This window comes from Canis lupus, chromosome 16 (genome assembly GCF_048164855.1).
Source record: "Canis lupus baileyi chromosome 16, mCanLup2.hap1, whole genome shotgun sequence".
Classification (NCBI taxonomy): Eukaryota; Metazoa; Chordata; class Mammalia; order Carnivora; family Canidae; genus Canis; species Canis lupus.
In genome coordinates, this window is record NC_132853.1 from 12,344,710 (window position 1) to 12,367,679 (window position 22,970).

General features: G+C 60.1%; 3 protein-coding genes across 4 annotated transcripts; 2 read left to right on the plus strand and 1 right to left on the minus strand.

Annotated features, from left to right (window-relative positions):
* The first annotated feature begins 429 nt into the window (after positions 1–429).
* On the plus strand, positions 430–1,913 carry PHPT1 (phosphohistidine phosphatase 1). Of its 2 annotated transcripts, none has more exons than XM_072778776.1 (3): positions 430–675; positions 1,069–1,193; positions 1,696–1,913. In XM_072778776.1, the coding sequence occupies exons 1-3, from the start codon at positions 516–518 to the stop codon at positions 1,786–1,788; spliced, it is 378 nt and encodes a 125-aa protein (XP_072634877.1). In that variant the 5' UTR covers positions 430–515; the 3' UTR covers positions 1,789–1,913. The 2 variants fall into 2 exon arrangements, with proteins under 2 accessions (XP_072634877.1, XP_072634876.1); XM_072778775.1 differs by having other exon boundaries at positions 449–675; positions 942–1,193.
* A 142-nt stretch (positions 1,914–2,055) lies between these two features.
* MAMDC4 (MAM domain containing 4) lies at positions 2,056–10,750 on the plus strand. The gene is made up of 28 exons (XM_072778780.1): positions 2,056–3,805; positions 3,876–4,049; positions 4,127–4,252; positions 4,372–4,502; positions 4,586–4,670; positions 4,827–4,952; positions 5,055–5,189; positions 5,262–5,350; positions 5,427–5,600; positions 5,889–5,973; positions 6,056–6,235; positions 6,324–6,452; positions 6,585–6,716; positions 6,808–6,929; positions 7,012–7,120; positions 7,252–7,368; positions 7,496–7,630; positions 7,742–7,878; positions 7,956–8,175; positions 8,244–8,381; positions 8,467–8,585; positions 8,668–8,758; positions 8,966–9,112; positions 9,250–9,384; positions 9,480–9,607; positions 9,682–9,790; positions 10,254–10,432; positions 10,562–10,750. Exons 1-28 carry the CDS (start codon positions 3,403–3,405, stop codon positions 10,601–10,603), a joined length of 3,897 nt encoding a protein of 1,298 aa, XP_072634881.1. The 5' UTR covers positions 2,056–3,402; the 3' UTR covers positions 10,604–10,750.
* A 1,017-nt stretch (positions 10,751–11,767) lies between these two features.
* On the minus strand, positions 11,768–15,186 carry EDF1 (endothelial differentiation related factor 1). Its single transcript, XM_072778773.1, has 5 exons — positions 14,989–15,186; positions 13,645–13,696; positions 13,145–13,305; positions 12,771–12,864; positions 11,768–12,186 (listed from the first exon to the last, which is right to left on the minus strand). The coding sequence occupies exons 1-5, from the start codon at positions 15,064–15,066 to the stop codon at positions 12,125–12,127; spliced, it is 447 nt and encodes a 148-aa protein (XP_072634874.1). The 5' UTR covers positions 15,067–15,186; the 3' UTR covers positions 11,768–12,124.
* Between the last annotated feature and the right edge of the window lie 7,784 nt (positions 15,187–22,970).

Genomic DNA, 22,970 nt, shown 5'->3' on the forward strand with positions numbered 1-22,970 from the left:
AACACAGAGGGAGGACTTGGGACATAGTGGGAGGATAAGGAAGGAGGACTTGGGGAGTGGTGGGAGGATGGTGAGGGAGGCTTGGAGAGGTGGGGGGAGGACGAGGGGAGGACGAAGAGTGAGGCCTTGGGGACGCGGGGGTGGGGGACCGAGGAGGAGGGGCCAGGGCCGGCCCGTGTCCCAGGCCTTCAGGGATGCCCCCTCTCGACCCCTAGATGGGAGTCCGGCACTGTCCGGCTAGGACAGAACTGCTGGGCGGGCTGCAATGGTCACCACCCATTCCCGGGCCTGGCCCCTTTAAGAGGGCGGGCGTGGCCTCAGTTGCAAGGAGCTAGGCTGCCATTGGCCAGCTCGCGCGGCAGGTCGGCCGCACGATTGGCGGAGGCTCTGGGCTCGGGCAGCATGCCCCCGCGCGATTGGCCCCGGGGTCCCAGGGCCCGCCTCCCGCAGGTTGACTCGACCCGGGACCGCGGGGGAAGGGCCGCGGCGTGCAGGGGCGGCGGGCTGTGGGGAACATGGCGGCCGCGGACCTCGCCCAGATCGCCGATGTGGACATCGATTCCGATGGCATCTTCAAATACGTGCTAATTCGAGTCCATGCGGCGCCGCCTTCCGAGACCCCGGCCGAGGAGAGCAAGGAGATCGTGCGCGGCTACAAGTGGGCCGAGTACCACGGTGAGGGCGGAGCCAGACGGCTGTTGGGGGCGGAGCCAACAGGTTCGGGGTGGGGCTGAGGCCTGGGCGGGGCCAACAGGGTCGGAGCAGAGCTGATGACCCGGGCTGTGTCCACAGGCTTGGGTGGGGGCGGGGCCAACAGGGTCGAGGTGGGGCTGAAGGGCGGGGCCAGCCGGCTGGGGGAGGGGCTGAGGGGTTGGAGAGCTGATCCCCCACCCACCAGGTCTGATTCTGGGCTGGCTTGAGGGGGGCTTCTGGCGGGCAAGGCCCGAGCCCTCTCTCCTAGACCCCGCTCTCTTGCCCGGGTGCACGCCTGCCTCCCCTCCTGGGGTCTCGGCCCGGAGGGGCTCCTCCGGTGGCCGCGGCCCGTGCTGAGCCGCCTCCCCTGTCCAGCCGACATCTATGACAAGGTATCTGGAGATATGCAGAAAAAGGGCTATAGCTGTGAGTGTCTCGGAGGCGGGCGCATCTCCCACCAGAGCCAGGACAAGAAGATCCACGTGTATGGCTACTCCATGGTGAGCCCACGCCCCGGGCAGGAGGAGAGACCAGCTCTCAGGAGCCCTCACACCCTGTAACCGGTTGGGGGGGCGGTGCCAGCCCAGCTGCAGACCCTTTCCCTCCAGGGACTTGCCCGTTTCCCACGGGGGGTGAGGGGCGGGGAGGCCACTGCTGGGCCAGGGGGCTTGTCTTGTTCCTACAGGAGGCCTGGCTGGGCCGCCACCGTCCTCCGGTTCTTGGGGTGAAGCTCAGACACCCCTCCCTCTTCCTTCTCCAAGCTGCAGTGACAGCCCGGGCTCTCTGGGCACCTAGGCTGCACTCTAGCTCAGGGCCCATTCTCCAGGACCTCTCACCCTATAGCCGCCTTTCCCCAGGAGAGCTTCATGGGCTGCACAGCCAGTGGGGGACAACCGTGTTTGGCTTCCCCCCGGGGACCCCGCCGCAGGCCGGCTCCTGGGTGTTGCTACTGGTGGATGCCCAGGGCCAGGAGGGGGCTGTGAGATTGGCTTCTCTCTTCAGGGTTATGGCCGCGCCCAACACTCCATCTCCACCGAGAAGATCAAAGCCATGTATCCTGACTACGAGGTCACCTGGGCCGATGATGGCTACTGAGGCCTGTTCCACGGGCCAGCTTTCTCCCCTGGCCAGGCAGTGGAGACCCACAGTGGCCTGGCCCAAGTGCCCAGATTTGCCTCACCCACAGGAATTAAAAATGTTATCGCTCCTGCTGTTCCCCAGATGCTGTGTGTCTTGACTCTTCTGTTTCCCAGTCAGCCCTGGGGACCCCTGACCAGAGAGGGTAGACGGCAGAGAGCTGGAGGCAGCCCTGGAAGCAGCGAGGCCCCTGCCGACTGCTCCTCACCTGGCTCCACATCAGGGGGGCCCCAGGGAGTGGCAGTGCACACTCAGCCCTTGTGGTCTGATAAGGGGCCCTGCAACACTGCCCCCATTTATGACCTGATTGCTCTTCCACGTGGTTCCTTTGTCCAAGGACACCTGGGAGGAAGCGCTCGGAGCCCTTGCGCAAGGAAGTAGCACCAGGTCCCTCGGGGCCAGCCGACATCAGGGTCCCCTCGTGATCTGCTGTTTGAAGTCACGTGTGGAGCGACCCAGGACCCCTTCCAAGACCGGTCCCATGGCACCTGCCCTGCGGCCACAGGCTCCAGTCTCCCAGGGCCGTGGGGAGATAAACTGGGTGTAGGGGGAGTCAGGCACAGCTGAGCGGGGCTCGCCTTGGGGCTCCCCGTGAACGTGGGTGCATCTTGTGGCGCCTGCCTTGCATGAGCTCACGGGGCCTCACGGGAGCTGCTCCAGGCCGGCACTGCTGTGACTACATCTCACAGATTAGGAGACGGGTCTGAGGGGATGAGCTCCTGGGGGCACAGTGGTAAACGGGACCCAGACATCAGGGCCTGTGCCTGGCAACACCAGCCACACTGCCCGAATGATTGTTGCCAGATTAACAATTGTGATTTCTACGGGAATAAGCCGACAGGAGGCCAAGGACTAAACACTGAAGGGTGAAGACCCCAACTGCTTGGGGCAGGGAACTAGGCCACGCTGGGTACCTGCTCCAAGCTCTGGGAGACCTCAAGGCCTGAGTAGGGGCAGGGTGGCCATGGCCCGTGGCACCACAGTGCTTCTTCCAGCGGGGCCTCCACTGAGCAGGGCTGGGCAGCAGAGGGCACAATACCTGGGGCCTGACCTTTGGTCTGAAGGCACTGGGCAGGTGGGAGCCTACCTGGGCCAGGGGCCCCTCTCCTGGACACTTTTACAACCGGATGTTCATCCTCAGCACCACAGGGTGGGGCCTGCTAACAGGCAGCAGGTACAGAAGGGGCTGGGTCCCCAGTCTCCAGGTAGAGCAGAGTCAGCCTGTGGGGCCACAGGCAGACAACCAGGCAAAATAGCCACCAGGCTGCCCAGCAAGCACCCCGTCTCTTGGCCTCCTTCCCCCTGGGAACCCACCATGCCGCTGCCTGGCCACCTCCTACCTGCCCTGGTCCTGCTCCTGGGTGAGTTGTCAGATCTAGCTGCTGAAGCAGGGCCAGCCCTGGGCATAGATGCTAGCCCTGCAGGGCAGGAGGGTGCAAGGGCCTGGGTGCTGGGGGAACAGAACAAGCTTTCGGGAAAGGGGCAAGAATTCTGTTTCCCCTGGCCCCAGTGTCCACAGGTCCCAAGGCAAGGGGGCCCTGGAGGCAGACCTTACTCCACCAGTGCAACCAAATGGAGTCTTGGGTCCAGGGCAGCCTGGGCTCTGCTCCCCCTTCAGGGGGCTCCCATGTCGGGGGCCCTTGGTCCCGTGCACACACCCTCCCTGATCCCGACATGCTGCCACCATCTCCCAGGCCAGATGTACTCTGCGGGGCCCTGACTGGGAGCCCCAGACAGCAGGACCCAGCCCCCTCCCCTACCTGCCCTCTTGGCCCCCAGGGCCCCAAAGCAGGTAGACAACACTGTGGGTTGCCTGGGTTTGGGGGGCATCCTGACTCCGGCCACCTGGCTGTCTCTCTGCCAGCAGCAGGGTCCCCAGGCCGGGCCTGGACCCCCAGCACCTGCAGGGCCCCTGGTGAGGCCACGTGCAACTTTGTGTGTGACTGCCCGGGCTGCTCCGACGAGACCCAGTGCGGTGAGCTGAGGCTGGGCAGGAGGCAGGTGGGCCAGCCCTCAGCAGGCACTGCTGACCTCGTGCTCCACAGGTTACCACGCAGCCTCACCTGCCTTAGGTGTCCCGTTCGCTTGCGACTTTGAGCAGGACTCCTGCGGCTGGCGGGACATCAGCACCTCGGGCTACAGCTGGCTCCGGGACCGGGCAGGAGCCACGCTTGAGGCCCTGGGGCCACGCTCTGACCACACCCTTGGCACAGACCTTGGTGAGGCCTGGGTGGGTCTCCAAGATGCGCCCCCACACCCATTCTAGCCCCACCACCTGACCTTTCTGCTGGGCCAGGCTGGTACATGGTTGTTGGCATCCACCGTGGGAAAGAGGCCGCTGGTGCCACCCTGCGCTCTCCTGTCCTGTGGAATGCGGCCCCTACCTGTGAGCTGAGGCTCTGGTACCATGTGGCCGCTGGAGGTGGGTGCCCTGCAGGGAAAGTCCAGAAGGAGGGAGGGCTGCTGCAGGGCCTGGGGGGCACCCCCCGAGGGACAAGCGGCCAAGGCCTAAGCCTCCCCAGGACCATCCTCCCATTACAGCTGTGGCTGAACTGCGGCTAGAGCTGACCCACAGGGCCGAGACCTTGACCCTGTGGCAGAGCTCCGGGCCCTGGGGCACAGGCTGGCAGGAGCTGGTGGTGACCACTGGCCGCATCCAGGATGACTTCCGGGTGAGCTGGGGGTGCTCTGGGTGGTGGGGGTAGTAGGGAGGGTCTGACCTGGACTTAAGTCCTAAGGACCCCACTCTTCTCAGGTGACCTTCTTTGCCACTCGAAATGCCACCCACAGGGGCACCGTGGCCTTGGACGACCTGGTCTTCAGGGACTGTGGGCTGCCTGGTAAGCCCCCCACCGCAGGCTGTGGACCCACACCTGGAGGGGCAGTGGCTCAGCAGGAGCCCCTCACCTGCTCACCCCCACTGACAGCCCCTCCCCCAGCTGCCCCACCCCCCAGGGTTTGGGGTCAGGGTGATAGGCTCCCCTCCCTGACCTCAGCCCCCCAGGCCCACTGCCCCCTGGGGCATCACCACTGCCAGAACCTGGCCTGTGTGGCGCCCCACCAGCTGTGCGACGGGGAGGACAACTGTGGGGACCGCTCTGACGAGGACGCATACTCCTGCCGTGAGCTGCAGGGCCCCCTGAGAACCTGGTGGGGCGGGAGCGGGTGGAGGAGAGGCCCTGCTGGCAGCCTGAGACCTGCTCCCCTCTCCCCACCTGCCCCAGGCCACCACATAGCCACCGATTTTGAGATGGGCCTGGGTCTGTGGAACCACTTGGAGGGCTGGGCGCGGAACCACAGCACAGGCGCCTGGCATCCAGCCTGGCCACACAGGGACCACAGCCAGAACAGTGCACAGGGTGAGTGGGACCCACAGGCTGGGGCACCCCCAGTCCCCCCACCCCCCCTTGCCCACACCAGTCTCTCCCCAGGCTTCTTCCTGGTCTCCGTGGCCGAGCCCAGCAGCCCTGCCGTCCTCTCCAGCCCCATATTCCAAGCCTCGGGTGCACACAACTGCTCGGTGAGGCAGGTGGCCCCCACCTTCCCCCGGGGCCCAGGCTCCAGGGGCCCCCTGACCTTCCTGGGCTTGTCCTCAGCTCGTCTTCTATTACTACCTGCACGGATCCGAGCACGGCTCCCTCCAGCTCTTCTTGCAGATGGAGAACCCAGGCTCACCCCAGGTCTCCATCCTGCTGCGCCGGCGCTGCGGGGAGCTGGGGGCTGCCTGGGTCCGAGACCGGGTCGACATCCAGAGCGAGCACCCCTTCCGGGTGAGGCCTGAGAGAGCAGCAGGTGGTGGGGGAGGGGGTCCAGGGGTCCCCACAGACACTGGCTGCTGTCCCGGGAGCTACCTTAGCGGGAAGCTGGTTTGGTGGTCAACGAGCCCAGGGAAGAGGCCTTTGGGAAGGAACAGTCACTCCCACCTCTTGCAGGGCTGGCGGGGGGGGGGGGGGTCGGGGGGGGGCGGGGGAGGACAAGGGAGGTGGGGAGAGGGCTGGAGCCAGCAGACCTGGGAGGACAGAGGCGCCGGGGCACACCCTGACCCCCTGTGTCCTCAGATCCTGCTCACAGGGCACACGGGCCCAGGGGGCGTCCTGAGCCTGGATGACCTCATTCTGTCAGAACACTGCCAGCCAGTTCCAGGTGGGCCGTCGAGCCCTCTGTCCATCCCTCCATCCCCAGGAGAAGCCCCACCCCACCCCTGACTCCTGGTCTGCCCCCACAGAGCTGTCCAGCCCGCCTCGTGGGCTCTGGGCCCTGGCCCTCCAGCCCCAGCCATCCAGCCTGCCACCTCAGGACTTCTGCGAGCCCGGACATCTTTCCTGTGGGGAACTGTGCATCCCCCCAGAGCAGCACTGTGACTTCCAGCAACAGTGTGAGGGGGGCGAGGATGAGCAGGAATGTGGTGAGTGGTGGCTGGAGCCAGGAGGGGGGGGAGCGCCTCTCATCCTCTGTGCCCTCCCGCCACCACTGGGTGCTGGCTGCTGTTCCAGGGACCACGGACTTCGAGGCACCCGCCGCCGGGGGCTGGGAGGATGCCAGCGTGGGGCGGCTGCAGTGGAGGCGTCTCCAGGCCCAGGAGAGCGGGGGCCCAGGCACAGATGCTGGCGGGGTTGCGGCTGGTGAGGCCCAGGGCCCTGCCTGTGGGCTGTGCCCCCCAAGAGGTCTTTGCTGGCCTCTTCCCCCAGGGACTGTGTCCGAGCTGGGGGGGTCCCTGGCGGGAACTGTCTCTGACAAACCTGGCTCTTTCTTAGGGCACGTCCTGTCCTTGCAGAGGGCCTGGGGCCAGCTGGCGGCAGAGGCCCGGGTCCTCACACCTGCCCTGGGCCCCTCAGGCCCCCGCTGTGAGCTCCGTGTGGCTTACTATTTCCATGGTCACCCTCAAGGTACCCCAAGGCCAACAGGAGCTCCTGGGTGTGCCTGCAGGAGGGGGTCGGGGGACGGTCTGGGAGGACCCACCATGATCCCCTCGGCCAGGCTTCCTGGCCCTGGTGGTGGTGGAGGGCGACAGCCGTGAGCTGGTATGGCAGGCCCCGAGCGGCGACAGGGGCTGGAAGGTGGATACCATCCTGCTGGGGGCACGCCGCCGGCCTTTCCGGGTGAGCAGGGCAGCCTGGGGGGCAGGGGGTGCACAGAGCCAGGCCTGACCTCACAGCCCCCTCCCTGCTGCTTCTCACAAAGCTGGAGTTGGTTGGGCTGGTGGACTTGGACGGCCCTGGCCAACAGGGTGCCGGAGTGGACGACGTGACCCTGAAGGACTGCAGCCCCGCGGCAGCCATGCAGGACTCAGGTCCTAGTCCCAACCCCGGGGCCTACCACCCAGACCACCCCAAGCAGGACAAGTCTCCCACCCTCTCAGGACACGAGGGGGGCAGGGGGATGCTCGAGGGTGCTGACCCCTCCCTGCCCCACTCCCCACAGAGATCTCCTGTAACTTTGAGCGGGACACGTGCGGCTGGCACACCGGCCACCTCACCGATGCCCACTGGCGCCGAGTCCAGAGCCGTGGCCATGGGTACGACCACACCACAGGCCAAGGTAGAGTGAGGGCACCCACCTTGGGGGTCAGCTCTCAGACTACAGGGGGAGGGGAGGCCCTCACACTGGGCCCAGTCCTGCCTGGAACCTGGCATCTCTGCAGCTCAGCCCAGTGTCCCCACTGCAGGCTACTTCTTGCTCCTGGACCCAACGGACCCCCCGGCCCGGGGCCCTGGCGCCCATCTGCTCACCCAGCCCCAGGCCCCCTCAGGCCCTCAGGAGTGTCTCTCCTTCTGGTACCACCTCCATGGGCCCCAGATTGGTGAGTGACCCTGGTGCTGGGCAGAGCCTCCACGGAGGCCTGGGGGGCTCTCTGTTCTGTCTCTCAGCCCATCGGAGGCTCTGGTCCCCTCCTGCCCTGCCCTCCATGTAGGGACACTGCGCCTGGCAGTGAGACGGGAAGGAGAGGCAGAGGTACTGCTGTGGTCGCGGACCAGCACCCAGGGCAACCGCTGGCACAAGGCCTGGACTACCCTGCACCACCAGCTGGGCTCAGGCACCAAGTACCAAGTAAGGCCCCTGCCTGATGGGGAGGCAGGAGGGTGGGGTGGGCCAGGCCCACAACCACTGACCCCCTCTGCCCCCAGCTGCTGTTCGAGGGCCTCCGGGACGGCTACCACGGCACCATGGCACTGGACGATGTGGCCGTGCGGCCCGGGCCCTGCTGGGCCCCCAGGCAGTGCTCCTTTGAGGACTCAGCCTGTGGCTTTTCCAGTGGGGGCCAGGGCCTTTGGACACGCCAGGCCAATGCCACGGGCCTCGCCTCCCGGGGCCCTCACACTGACCACACCACAGAGACCGCTCAGGGTACGCGTCAGGGGTGATGGAGGGTTGGGCAGAGGGGTCAGATGGAGGCTGACACGGACACTTCCTAGGGCACTACATGGTGGTGGACATGAGCCCCCAGGCCCTGCCCCGTGGCCAGGTGGCCTCCCTGACCTCAGAGGTGCACCAGCCTCTGGCCCAGCCAGCCTGCCTGACCTTCTGGTACCACCTGAGCCTCAGAAACCCAGGTGAGGGGCTGCGCCAAGGCTGCCTGGGGGCCCCCACGTGGCCTTTCTTCCTCGGCTGACTTAGGTTGGCCCCTGGGTGTGACAGGCACCCTGCAGGTCCATGTGGAGGAAGCCCAGAGGTATCAGGTGCTCAGCATCAGCGCCCGTGGAGGCTTTGCCTGGCGCCTGGGAAGTGTGGATGTGCAGGCCGAGAGGGCCTGGAGGGTGAGTGTTGGGGGCAGGCAGCCCATTGCCTTTGAGGGCCGTGTGGACCGCATGCGACGCTGCCTGCCCTGTACCTGCCCAGGTGGTATTTGAGGCGGTCGCCGCCGGCACAGAGCACTCCTACATTGCGCTGGATGACCTGCTCCTCCAGGATGGGCCCTGCCCTCAGCCAGGTGGGAGCCTCAGCCAGGCGGCCTGGCCCTGGGCTCTGCTATGCCCCACAACTGCTACTAGCTCCATGCCAACCCCAAGATGCCTAGCCTGGCCCCCCATCCCTGGCAGCAGACTAGAGAGGGGTACAGACTGCACCGCTCAGTGGCTGGGCTCCGTGGGTGGGGCTGGGGGGGGTGGCCCCCACTCACCACCCAGCTTTCTTGCAGCTTCCTGTGACTTCGAGGCTGGCTTATGTGGCTGGAGCCACATGCCCTGGCCTGGCCTGGGAAGCTATAGCTGGGACTGGAGTAGTGGAGCGACACCCTCCCGCTACCCCCAGCCCCCTGTGGACCACACGCTGGGCACAGAAGCAGGTGGGTCTGGGCAGGGGAAAGGGCCTCAGGTCCATGCACCCCATCTCAAGCGAGGCTCCCATCACAGTCAAAGGTCACAGGTCAGGGGGGCCAATTCCATCCAGTGAGCAGGGCGCCCTGCCCTCTGTTGTTTCTAGGCCACTTTGTTCTCTTTGAAACGGGTGTGCTGGGTCCAGGAGGCCGGGCAGCCTGGCTGCGCAGCCAGCCCCTGCCTGCGACTGAGGCCTCCTGCCTCCGCTTCTGGTACCATGTGGGCTTTCCGGAGCACTTCTGTGAGTGAGGCTGAGGCAGCAGCGCCTGGGCATTGGAGGGGGCAGGGGAAGGGGCAGGGGCTGGGGACCTGATTCGCCCTGGCCCCCTACTACAGATAAGGGTGAGCTGAGGGTGCTCCTGAGCAGCGTGCGGGGCCAGTTGGCTGTGTGGGGCACCAGTGGGCACCTGCGGCATCAGTGGCTGGAAGGCCAGGTGGAGGTGGCCAGTGCTGAGGAGTTCCAGGTAAGGCCTGGAGGCCCCAGACACGTCGGGCGGGCCCGTCCTCCTCCAGGCAACCACTTCTCTCTCCTGCTCAGATCGTGTTTGAAGCCACTCTCAGCGGCCAGCCGGCCCTGGGGCCCATCGCCCTGGATGATGTGGAATACCTGGCAGAGCAGCACTGCTGGCTGCCTGCACCCACCCAGGGTAAGCCCTGCCTGGTCGCACCTCTAGTCGGAGCCTCTGGCAGGCTCAGCAGCTCGTGGCCCACATGGCTGCCAGCAACCCTGCCTCAGGCCCAGGAGGTCAGGACAGCGACCAAGGCCCAGCCCTGCACCAGCGCATCCCTCCACCAGGTGCCTGTCTCCTCCCCTTCTGGGCTAGGCCAAGTGGGCCCCGCGTCTCCTTCCTCTAGGCCGTCCCTCCCAGGTGGGGCCAGACCCCAGAGGAAGGCCTGGTCAGGCCAGAGATCACCACCAGCCTGCCCGGAGCCCCTGCCGGCTGCTGTCCCTTCATGACCAAGAGCCAGTTCTCACTCAGGGGTGATTGGGGGCTGAGACGAGCGGCCTCGGCCAGGAGCCCTGTGCTGGCACGACTGGCGGGGCCTCAAGGCCAGGCCACCCCCATGCTCCGGTGTCAGGGCAGGGCTGACATATGCCACGGCCCACAGGGGATACATTACTGGCCGCCTCAGTGCCAACTATGGTCGGCAGTGCCCTCCTCATCCTTGTCCTCCTGGTGCTGCTCGGACTCGTGGGGCGGTGCTGGCTGCAGAAGAAGGGGGGCTGCCCCTCGCAGGGCGAGATGGCAGCCGAGGCCTCAGGCTTCGACAACATCGTCTTCAATGCGGTAGGAGCCCCTGGGTAGGGACAGGTGGGCAGGGGCACTGGGGAGAAGGCTTCCTGGCCGGCCCAGGGCTGTCCACCTGCATGCGCCTCTGTCACACACCGCTCAGAAGCCCCTCTTCCCCCCACCTAGGATTGTGTTACCCTGCCGGCTTCGCTTACCGACAACCAGTAGATGACTGAGAGAAGCCTGCTCCCATCAGCCCTGCTCCGCAGAGTAACACCTGCCCCTCCCCCAGAATGCACCCACACTGCCACCCACGAGCCTGGGAATGGTCCCCACCCCAACAATAAATGCCCTGGCCTATGAGGGCAGCCCCTGCTTATGGCCTGAGGTCTGTGCATTGTACTATCAGCAGGAAAGTGGGCTCTTGGGGTCCTCAGAACCAATCCAACCTGCCTGAAAGGATGTGCTTGAGGGTACCTCCCACACCTGTCAGTGACTCAGGTGACAGGTAACAGGCCACACAGGACGGGGCCAAGGGCTAGAGGACCCAGAAACAGACAGTGGGACCCTGATAAGCCCTGCCCCAGGCCAGGCGGGCACCCCAAAACTCAGGCGGCCCAGGCCACCCTGTAGACTGACCTAGGCACTGCCCTGTTGGATGATGCTGCATCTGATTTAGGATAGGGAACAACCCTGGTGGGTGCAGGTGACAGACTAAGTGGAACATAACCAGGTGTGAGGTAGTAGAGAGCTGGGGGGACAGGGGGGTTGTCCCGCTGTATCCACGGTTCCACATAAAGGTTCCATGGTAAACATCCTGTGTTTCAGGGTATCCACTGTCCCATGGAGTCCAAGTGCTCCCCAAAATGATGCCTAAAGCTGAGGTCACAGCTTTGAGGCACAGCTGATGCCAAGCAGCTCAAGGGTAGGCTAAGTGGAGGTTCCTGCCCTCCTGGCCTCATGGGCTCAGAGGATAAAGGCAACTCCCTGCCTGAGGCGTCATGGCCCCTGGCATGCCCACATTCCTTCCTTAATAAACCGGAAATATATTTTTCTGACCCAGGGAGGGTCCCCTGGGCACGGCCATCTGGGGAAAGAGGAGACGTTCACACTCTCACAGCCAGGGTCTCCCCTCCTGCCTGCAGGAAGGCTCCCCTGCTTTGCCACCCCGCCAACTGACTCCATACCAGGGGAGGGCATGGGTCTGGTGCCGAGGCCAACGCCCATGAGCAGCCCCGCAGACAGCAACAAGGAAGCAGTGCTGCACACTGACCTTCAGGCTCACTCAGGCACCCCTCACCCCATGGCACATCACGACTTCCCTTCACTGGGCCAGAGAGGCACGTGGGGGGCACAGCCGACCGCCCTGGACAGCAATGACTCCACCAGAAGGAAGGGCAACAAATGTTTATTGGCTTCTCTAAAAGCCGGACCGGAGACGGGTCTTCTCTCCCGATCAGGTTGCCCCATCCCACAGCCCCACCAACCTGAGGTAGTCCCACTCAGAGGTCCCCGGGGAGCCACCCCGTCTGGGCAGACACTGGAGATGGAGAGGAAAAAATTTCAGGAGAAGCAATGCTATACAAGGTTTTGTTTGTTTGACAGCAGGTATGGGTAAGGGGGTTCCTGGGCAGGGCTGGCGCCCCGCGTTCCGCGCGGCCACGTCAAGAGACCCGCACTGGCGCTGGTGGTCAAGGGCAACCAGCCAGGCGACATCAGCCGGAATGCACTGATTTCGAGGCTTTGTGTTCATTTCGCCCTTGGCCCCTTCTCAATCGGCTTCCCGATATCCTTCCCCCGCAGCTTGAGGCCTGAAAGAGCCATTGGCCTGCTCACCGCCACGGTGGCCACTCCAGGACCCAAGAGGCAGGGCAGTGCCACGGTGCCCCCACCCCTCCACCTTGAGGAGGCAGTAGTGCCCACACTGCCCTCTGAGCACTAGCCCCTTCCTCCATAGGAAGGAGCGGTGGGCAGAGGAGGGAGCTGTGGACCACACCAGTCCTGGCCAGCCTCAGCCCACTGTCCTTGCACCCACTGACCTTCCAGGGCAGAGGGGAGCTGTCACCCCCAGAACCAGACTTGAGTGCTCTGGGAGCCCCACGTACTGGTGCCACACCGACACCAGGGGGGAGCCCAATACCCGAGGGGAGGACACCAGGGCCTGAACAGGATGGCCTCTGAGCCTTCTGTCCATGGGCTTGGAGAGCACTGGCCAGCCAAAAAAAGGGGACAGAGAAAATGTGAAACTGGCGGGGGGGAGGGATTGTGAATGATACTCCTGAGCTCCCTAAGGCTCTGCAGAATCCTGCAGCCTCAGAGGCCCTCCTGTGCTTTAGCTGCTCTGCACCTGGTCGGGCAGCAGCAGAGACCCGATGAAGGACCCGAGGACACTCACCGATGGCTCTCTCGATTTTGCCCAGAACCTGGTTATTAGGAATGGCCCGTCCGCTCTCATAGTCCGCGATGACCTGCGGCTTTTCGTTGATTTTCTAAAGGTACGTATTTTGTGGATGGTAATTCGGGAAGGCGCCACAAGACTAGCACACAGCCGAGGGAGTCGCCCCAGGCTCCCCTCCCAGGACAACACCGGGGCCAAGGGCCTTCCTGGGTGTGCCCGCAGAGGATCTGGGGTCTATGTACACTCAACAGGAAGTTACGGCTAATCTGATGTGGCTTCCCCAGGGAATCCCAGAGCAAGCAGGAGTCCCCAAGCTGTGCTGCAACCCCCGCCCGCCTGCAGCCTGGGAGGATGGGGCCCACCACGCTCACCGTTGCCAAATCCTTCTGGGTCAGCCCCTTGCTCTGCCGACCCTGCTGGATCACCTTGCCCACCTCCAGAGTCACACGGTCATGATGCAGCTCCTCAGTCTCCCGGTCCAGCTTGGCCGTGTTCTTGGTGATTGAATGCTGTTTGTTCTGGCCAGCAGCCCCTGGACCGCACGAGGCAAGATCATAGCATGTGGTTTGCAACAAACCCAAAAAAAGCCAATTCAGAACAGGAAGCAGGCCCCACAGGCACTCTGTGCCACGGTGACGTGGGAAACCAGGTGACGAGAACACAGGGAAGCTCAGAAGCTGGGAGCACAGGGCACCTCCTGCTCCCTTGCTTGCTGACTACACCTAGCACGCTGCTCCTCTAAGGTCCCAGCCTGGTTCCAGCTGCGGCAGCCGCCTCAACACCCCTGGTGCATGGCGGGTGCACTAATGCCTGTCGCAGGGAGAACCCCAGCAGCACACCCCTCCCTCCATGAGGGAGCACCGGTACTTACATTTCTTGGAAGTCTCCACATCTTCTCCTCGTCTCTGAGCTGCTAAGATGGCCTAGAAAACGTGGACACAGTGTTTGGTCAAACTCAGATCTGGCAGGGCTTGTCCAGCACTGAGAAACGAGGCCGGTCTTAAAACCCAAGCTCAGTTCACAAAAACCCTCTGCCGTCAGGTACCCAGGTGCCTGTCCATAAGGTGCCAACAAGGAAAACTCAGCCCACTTCTCGCTGCTGAGAACCCACGCTGACCACAGCCCTGCTCCTGCATCAACAGTAAGGAATGCCTGCGCCGGCCTGCCACAGCCTCCCTGGGCCAGTCCATCCTAGCATCACCCCCCAAACACCGTCAACCAGACCCATACCCTTTGACCTCCACCTGCCAAATGCTAGTAAGATGTATTCCTGAGGACTCTAGCCTTAGAGTGGTGACCGGGGCTGCGCCACGGCTGCTGTGTTCAGAGATGCTTTCTACCCGCGTTCACGGGACTCCTAGCTCCTGACTATTAAGTTTCCACTGGAAAAAAGGACAGGGACTTTAGCTCAGATCCTGCAGGCCTCAGACCAGCTCCAGGCAGGTCAGGTCACTAGTTCTGGCTCAAACCTGACAGGCAGGGTAGGCCCTCCACATTGGTCTCATACATGATCACAGGTGGACCAGCCAAGCTAGAGACCTTCTATCCCTTTCAGGGCACGTCCCCTACGCTCCCGACACCCAGAAGCAGAGTCCACCTATGCCCTGGGTCTCTAGGCACCTGGGCCTGGGGACAGACTGCAGACAGCCAGAAGCAGGTTTCAGAGCCATTCCCCAACCAGCTTCGGACCTCGGGGCGCCTGGACTGCCCCCTGCTCCCTAGTCCCCCAGTCCCTGCCCACCAGTCCTCCCCTTCAACCTCCCCTGGTCCCCTGCTCCACCCCGCTGTCACTGGCCACAAGCCCACCCTGCGCCCATTCCCAACCTCCGTGACCTGGGGCCTCACCCGGGCCTCCCTCCCAGGCCTATATCACTGGCCCCAAACACTGCGAGGCTCCTGCACACCCAGCCCCGCGCAGCCAGTCCGCGGCCGCGGTCTTGCCCCGGTCCTCCTCTCTCCAGCCCCGGCCTCCGCCGCCGGCCCGCTCCGCTCCCCCACCCTCTCCCGTTCGCACACCGTCCCCGCCCGGCCATCTCCCTCGCCCAGGTCTCCCGTCTCCCGTCTCCCATCCCTGGTTTCGGGCTGGTCCTCCCGCCCCTCCGCCCCTCGGGCCCCCGGACCCCCCCGCCCCCAGTCCGCGGCCTCGCCCCGGCCCCGCCCCGCGTCCCCGGCCCACCGGCCGCCCCGGAGCCCCGAGGCCCGCACGGCGCCGCACCTGCTTGGACTTCGCCTGGGCGGCAGTGGGGCCCTTCTTGCGCAGCACCGTCACCGTGTCCCAGTCGCTCTCGGCCATGGCGGGCGGGCAAGTCCGGGTCCGTCCCGCGGTTCCGCGGCAGCTGCTCGAGACCCGGCGGCGCGACGTCCCCTCGTCGCTCGGCCGCTTCCGGCGCCGGCCGCCGACCCGGCCCTGCCTCCCCATTGGCCGGCGGCCGGAGGGGGGCGGGCACTTCCCGCGCCTCTGAGCCAATCCGCGCTCGGCTCGTCCAAGCGAACGGCGGGCGGTGCGCGACGTGGGGCGGGAGACGTCGCGGCCGTGCGCGGAGGGGGCGCGGAGGGGGGAACCCCGCTGGGGAGCCGGGGCGCAGGCGGTGGCGGGGAGAACGGAGCCCCGGGAGCGGGGGCGCTGCGTGCTCGGGGACCGGAGCCGGGTCCGCATTCTCGGGCACCCGGTCGCGCGCTGGGTCCCTGTACGGGAGCTGGTGGGGTCCTAGCACCACCATCTGAAGTGCGTCTCCTCCGCAGCCGAGCTCACTTGCTGCTGCAAAAACGTAGGGGGCGAGGTGAATGCGGGTTTGGGGCGCCTCAAGCATGGACAGTTTGGGGAGGGCTCTTTAAGAAAAAAGTGTAAAAGGATAATAAGGTAGTCATAAAAGTTAATATTCTTGTATAACGTGTGTCGTTTGCATAACATTAAAAACGTGCTTGATTTTACAATACTGTAATATTTTGCCGTTCTCTCATGGTAATAGATAAAACGAGAAAAAAAAGTATCTTTAAAAACGGACAAACGCCACAAGCATCACAAAATTTGGGAAAAAATAACATTTGTATAAATTAACAAGTGCATCTCTTCCATGCTTTTCCTTACATTGTTTTTGGCTGTATTCTCTTTGACTGCCATATCATGACTTTGCAGAATTGTTTCATGAAAAAAACAGAAGGGCTATTCAGACATTTCCCTAGGGCATTTGATAGAATTTGTATCTGATTGTTGGAATTGACGTTGGTTTGGGTAACACTTGGGGTTTTGCATAGATGTTCCTACAGATTTATGCTTCACAAACCCAGGAATTGGGCAGCCCCCGTGGCGCAGCGGTTTAGCGCCGCCTGCAGCCCGGGGCGTGATCCTGGAGACCCTGGATGGAGTCCCACATCAGGCTCTCTGTATGATGCCTGCTTCTCCCTCTGCCTGTGTCTCTGCCTCTCTCTATGAATAAGTAAATAAAATCTTAAAAAAAAAAAAAACACCAGGAATTCTGATAAATGCAATCTCCATCTAAAAAGAAAAAAGCATGTGGCATATTCAATTGTTTATACTTTGTTATGAAATACATTTATCAAAGGAGACAACTTTTATCCAGCTCTTGGGGAGAACCAAGCCCCCTGCTCCCAATTTGCAGACTCATTTCTGGTTCATACTACGAATTGTTTCTTCACTTCCACAAGTTAATGCTCTGCAGGTGACTGATTGGCAGCCAAAGAAGACCCACCTGCCCCAGGAAAGGCTGGCAAGACTGAACATCATGAGAATATCCCATAAACCCTAGCTAAGTGCATCCCAACTCAAGGTTGCCTTAGCAAGGTCCCAAAAACGCCTGTGTTCACCCCAGCGGGTCCCAGAAAGAGTGATGAAGCCCACCTGAAAAGAGGCAGTGGTCCCAACCAATTGTGGTTAAAATCCACGAAGTTCACCAACATTTGGCCAGGTGAACCCACTGCTGGGATGCTGGCAACAGAAGTTACATCAGCTGCATCATGGTGTTGCAACTGCCCTGGTTGGCTCAGACCCAGAGGACGGTTATTGAGACTTCAGTGCCGTCCGCCAACACGGTGTCTGCCGTAGTCAGTCCCATCTAGCCTTGGACAGGAGTCCAGGCCTGAGGCCACAGAGAGCTCCTTGTCCTTGTGGCACTCCTACCGGAACACAGGTGAAGCAGGTGTCTGTAGCTCCACGAACACTGACCCTCATTGGGGCACACCCTCCCCCTACTCTGAGTGCTGTCCAGGGCCGAGTAGCCTTGGGTGTGGAGCCACAGCAGGTGTCACAGAACCAACTCTAGGAGGCCTGGTGAGCAGCCCATAGTCCTTCCAGAGGTGCCATACCACTCACCTTAATGGTCCTTTGCCTGCATTGTTTACAGTAAGTCCACCAGTGGCACCCATCTACCTTCATATCCAGAGGAGAGAATAAACAATTCTAAAAGCCTTCTGGGAAACAAAATACCCAGCAATTTCTGTATTTCTAAGATAAAGTTCAAATGTTGTATCCCTAACGAAAAACTGACATCAAAGGTTATCAACTATAAATTGTCTAGTAAAACCTAATGAATGAGTGAGTCTGCGCTATCATGAAGGAAGGATTCCTCACACATTGGTAGAATCACAATTCCTGTGATTCTACCTCCTGGCTGTCCAGCCATTGTGTGAGCCCTTCTGCCTCTAAAACATTTTTTTTTAATTGTGGTAAAACACACTTAAGATTACTGTCTTAACCATTTTTGAGTGTACAGTTAAGTACTATTAAATACACTCGTACTGGGGTGCCTGGGTGGCTCCGTCGGTGAAGCATCTGCCTTCGGCTCAGGTCGTGATCCCAAGGTCCTGGGATCGAGTCCCGCATTGGGCTCCCTGTTCAGTGGGGAGTCTGCTTCTCCTTCTCCCTCTCTCACGTATGCATGCTCTAATAAATAAAATCTTTTAAAAAGTACACTTGTGCTGGTGTGAAACCATTGCCATCCGCCATCTCCATGACTTTATTTTGTAGAATTGACACCCTGTCTCTCTTAATCACTAACATCCCTTTCTGCACACCCCCCAAGCCCTTGGCCATCCTCCTTCCTGTGATCTCAGCTCCTCCAGGGACCACCTAGGAGTGGAATCCTACAGTATTTGCACATAGGTGACTGGCTCTCTCAGCGGCATCCTCAAAGCTCATGTCTTACAGCAGGTGTCAGAACTCCCCTCCTTTTTTGGGTGAATACTATTCCATCATGTGTCCATACCCACGTGCTGTGCGTCCATCCATCCATGGACATGGGCTGCTTCCCCTGTTAGCTCTTCAGAATAAGGGTAGAATTTCATGATTTTCCACCCCAACCATTTGGTCAGCATGTCGGGCCCTCTAGGTTTAGAAAATAGCACCCTTGAACTTGGGGATATTTTCTTTTTTTTTTAATTTATTTTTTATTGGTGTTCCATTTACTAACATACAGAATAACCCCCAGTGCCCGTCACCCATTCACTCCCACCCCCCGCCCTCCTCCCCTTCTACCACCCCTAGTTCGTTTCCCAGAGTTAGCAGTCTTTACGTTCTGTCTCCCTTTCTGATATTTCCCACACATTTCTTCTCCCTTCCCTTATATTCCCTTTCACTATTATTTATATTCCCCAAATGAATGAGAACATATAATGTTTGTCCTTCTCCGACTGACTTACTTCACTCAGCATAATACCCTCCAGTTCCATCCACGTTCTTGCACTATTTCTTTGATAACTTCTTCCCCTCTCTTCTCTGCTTTCAGTCTCAGGAACCCCCGTCACTAAGATGATAGATCAAGCCCATCATTGAGTCTCTAATGTTCTTGTTTCTATTTAAAAATTCCTCTCCAGGAGATCCTTGGGTGGCTCAGCAGTTTGGCGCCTGCCTTTGGCCCAGGGCGCGATCCTGGAGTCCCAGGATTGAGTCCTGCGTCGGGCTCCCGGCATGGAGCCTGCTTCTTTCTCTGCCTGTGTCTCTGCCTCTCTCTCTCTCTCTATGTCTATCATAAATTTTTAAAAATCTTTAAAAAAAATAAAAATAAATAAAATTCTTCTCCAGGGGTGCCTGGGTGGCTCAGTTAGTGAAGTGACCGACTTCTGATTTTGGCTTGGGTCATGAGATGGAGCCTGCTTCAGATTCTCTCAAAAATGAATGAATGATTGAATTCTTTTTCTTTCCGTTCTATTTTTGGGAGGTTTTCTCAATTTATGGCTGTTTTGCTGACTTTTTATTTTATTTATTTATGATAGTCACACACACAGAGAGAGAGAGAGGCAGAGACACAGGCAGAAGGAGAAGCAGGCTCCATGCACCGGGAGCCCAATGTGGGACTCGATCCCGGGTCCCCAGGATCACGCCCCGGGCCAAAGGCAGGCGCTAAACCGCTGCGCCACCCAGGGATCCCTGACCTCTTTTTTTTTTTTACTTGACAGCACATCTAGAATTTCTAAGTGCTCCCTGTTATAATCCACATGCCCCCCTTGTAGCATCCTGTTTCACAGAGTCTGATCTCTTCTCCGAATTTCAGGTCTATTCATATTTTCTTCTGGCACCTGCTCCCCCACCCCCCATCAGTTCTGGCGTCTTTCTCTCAGGCCTCCAATGCCCCTTGGCTACCTGTCATCCTGCACAGCCACAGCTAGGAGCCTCATGTGCATGGTAGGATCTTCCAGGGCGGGCTCCTGGTCTGGGGGATCAGGCAAGGGCAGGGTAGTTTCTTCTGAGGGTCCCACAGAGCAACATTCTGCTGACCCACTGTCTCCTGCTTAGCCTCACTGCCATCCTCAAAGGGGAGCCCAGCATCCCTGAGGCTTGAGAGCCCGTGCACTTATCATCCACTGCCTGCCAGTGAGGAACGGGGTGTCACCTGCCTGTGCTGGCTGGGGAGGGGACTCAGGGCCCAGCTGTCCTTACACGGATCTCCTTGCAGCCCAGCCTACTCAGACGTGTGGGCTTCTGGGTTTGCCCAGTGCCAGTGCACCGTGCTCCTGATGACTCCACCTCATTCTGCAACCCAAACCAAGAGGTAGATTTCATGTAACAAAATTAGCTAAAAGTTCATTGGTTTCTTTCTTTTCTTTCTTTTTTCAGATTTTAGTTATTCATGAGAGACACAGAGAGAGGCAGAGACACAGACAGAGGGAGAAGCAGGCTCCATGCAGGGAACCCGATGTGGAACTCGATCCCAGGATCCCGGGATCATGTTCTGAGGTGAAGGCAGACTCTCAGCTGCTGAGCCACCTGGGCGTCCCTCCCCTGTGTTTTAGTAGCAAAACAGACCACATTGCTGCAGTGAGGGCTTGAGTTACTTTCCAATTGCAGGGATGTCTGAAAGCCATGAGGATTGGCTTTGGTCACACAAAGACATGAACGGAATAGAATTTCTAGAATGTAGCATGAAGTGGAATTTTTAGGACTCCCTACCAAATGGATCCTGCATAAAGTTCTCCCAAATCTGTGGCTTCAAGGGAAAGTAAATTACCAAAGTGAAGGTTAATAAAGTGTTTTTTGACCAACGATAGCAAAATAGGTGAGCAAATATGGCTGGGCTGGGAGAAAAATATTGACAAAATCACTATCAAATTTGCAGACGTTGAGCCTTAAACACAGAGACTGGGCTATGATATTGTTCATTACTGTTAAAAACATATATGTTGGGCAGCCCAGGTGGCTCAGCGGTTTAGCGCCGCCTTCAGTCCAAGGTGTGATCCTTGAGACCCAGGATTGAGTCCCACGTTGGGCTCCCTGCATGGAGCCTGTTTCTCCCTCTACCTGTGTCTCTGCCTCTTTCTCTGTCTCTCATGAATAAAAAAATCTAAAAAAACCTCGTATATGTTGGCGTAAGTATTCCTTTGTTTTTTTGAAAAGATACAAAGTTTTAATCCTTCATTTTTCCCTCTTTTAAAAAATTATTTATTCATGAGAGACATGGAGAGAGAGAGAGAGGCAGAGACACATACCAAGGAAGAAGCAGACTCCATGCAGGAAGCCTGATGTGGGACTCAACCCTGGTACTCCAGGATCATGCCCTGAGCTAAAGGCAGACGCTCAACTGCTGAGCCACCCAGGCAACCCACTCTTTTGTCTTTGTTTTTGTTTTACTGACATGATGTGTACACAAAGTTCAGCCAAAGAACATTTTTACTGCTTGCTTTCTGGCCACTGTCGTCCCTGAATGTACCTCGTGCGGTGGCAGAGGAGGATAGTAAAGGACCTGTCCATCTAGCCGTACATGCTGGAGGGGAGAAGGCAGGGCTGTCACCCTGGGAGGGAGCATGGGCAGCTGGACTTGGCATTGAGGAGCAACTCCCATCAGCTCCACTCAGCTTAAGAATCAGGAGCACGGAGATCAAGCAGGGGGCCAGGCATCGGTGGCTGGTCACTGGGAGAGAAGGGAGGCCAGCTGGCCAGAGAGGGTGAGGGCTGACTGTGTGGCCTGGGGTCTGGGGAAGCAGGGAGGGACAGTGGACAGGAGGTTGGACCAGGGTCCGAGTCCCAGTTGGGTTGAAGAATACTGGCGTACTGGACCAGGGTTAAAGCCAAACAGGTGGGAGCCCCGTTGCAGAGGGCAGCAGTGGTGGGCTAGGGAGTGCCTGCCTGGCAGGGAAGAGGAAGGACCCTGGGGGTGGGGCACTTGGAGCCTCCCAGACATGGGGGGGAGGGAGGGCAGACCTAGGCCAGGTGATCAACTTGGCGGGTCGAATGTGAGCAAAGCCACCCCCAGTTTGCAGGCTCCCAGTGAGGCCACCAGAGCAAAGTTCCTGCGGAGAGCGGGTTGCGGTGCCTCCCCGGCCTGGGTGGGTGGCAGTTCCTGCTGAGGCCGGCAGGCGGCGAGGCAGACCCGCTGCTGTGCTGAGTGGGAGGGGGTGAGGAGGGCCTTGAGGAGAGCAGTGGGGTCTGGCTCCTAGGAGGCCCTGGGGACCTCAGCTCTGTCCGCCTATTAGTTACCCGATCATGCCTTCATCTATCCAACCAGGAACCGAACCCTGAATGAGGCCAAAGGGACCACTGACCTCCACAGACCCGCATCTGAGGGAGGAGACAAACTCACAAAATGATTAGAGTCACATGGGGTGAGGGAAGGGGGAACCCTGTCAAACCCAAGGCCACCAGGAGAGAGACTCATCTTCATCTGGAGACCTTAAGGCCTGCAGAGGGCCCAGGCAGGTGCCAAGTTTGGGGCTGGCGAGACTGGGGACCTCAAAACAGCCGACCCCAGGCCAGCAACCTCCCAATAACCCTGCCTTGCCGCCCCAACCCCATCTTCCCCCCAAAACTCTTTATAGATCCCCCCTGCCGTTTGCCTGGTCAGGACTTCCCCAGCCCATGACTTCCCCGCTCTCTCCCTCCCCTGTGGGCCGTGGAACCTCGCCAGAGAGCGCATCCTATTAAAAGCCTGTTTCTTTTCTCCTCTTTTCTTTTTTTTTATGATAGTCACACAGAGAGAGAGAGAGAGGCAGAGACACAGGCAGAGGGAGAAGCAGGCTCCATGCACCGGGAGCCCGACGTGGGATTCGATCCTGGATCTCCCGGATCGCGCCCTGGGCCAAAGGCAGACGCCAAACCGCTGCGCCACCCAGGGATCCCTAAAAGCCTGTTTCGATCAACTTTTGCCTGGCCTCTCTATTCCATTTCACTACCGATGGAATTAAACCTGACACCAAGTACCTGGGAGAGGTGGGAGGCTGGTCCAGGTGAGAGCCTGGCTGGTGCAAAGGCTGAAGGGCCAACCCTGCCTGGTGAGCAGAGGCTAGGGATGGCTAGGGCAGCCTGAGCATTTTTTTGTTTTTGTTTTTGTAGATAACCTCTATGTCCAATGTGGGTCTCAAACCCCAAACCCTGAGATTGAGAGATGCAAGCTGTACCAACTGCACCCTCTAGGCGCCCCAGCCTGGGCATGTTTGATTGTGTAGTGAGGCTGGCTGAAGGGAGGTGGTTGAGGAGTAGGGAATCTGCGAAGTTTGCTCCTGTCCTGAGTGGGGGGATTTGGGGCGCTCTTTGCTTTCTTTATGGTACTTTTCTGTTTTCCAGAGCTCCTGCTGCTCACAACACGAATGTTTTTCAGGCTATAGTAACGTCATCAGGCGGGGGTGTGGAGTGAACATGTCCCCTTGTCTCCCCTCCTCAACACTCGTTACTTTCAGTATATCTTTCCGAGTCTGCGGAGGTACGAACGGGCCTGGCAACAGTCATCTGCCTCTGCTGACAGGGACGCTGTG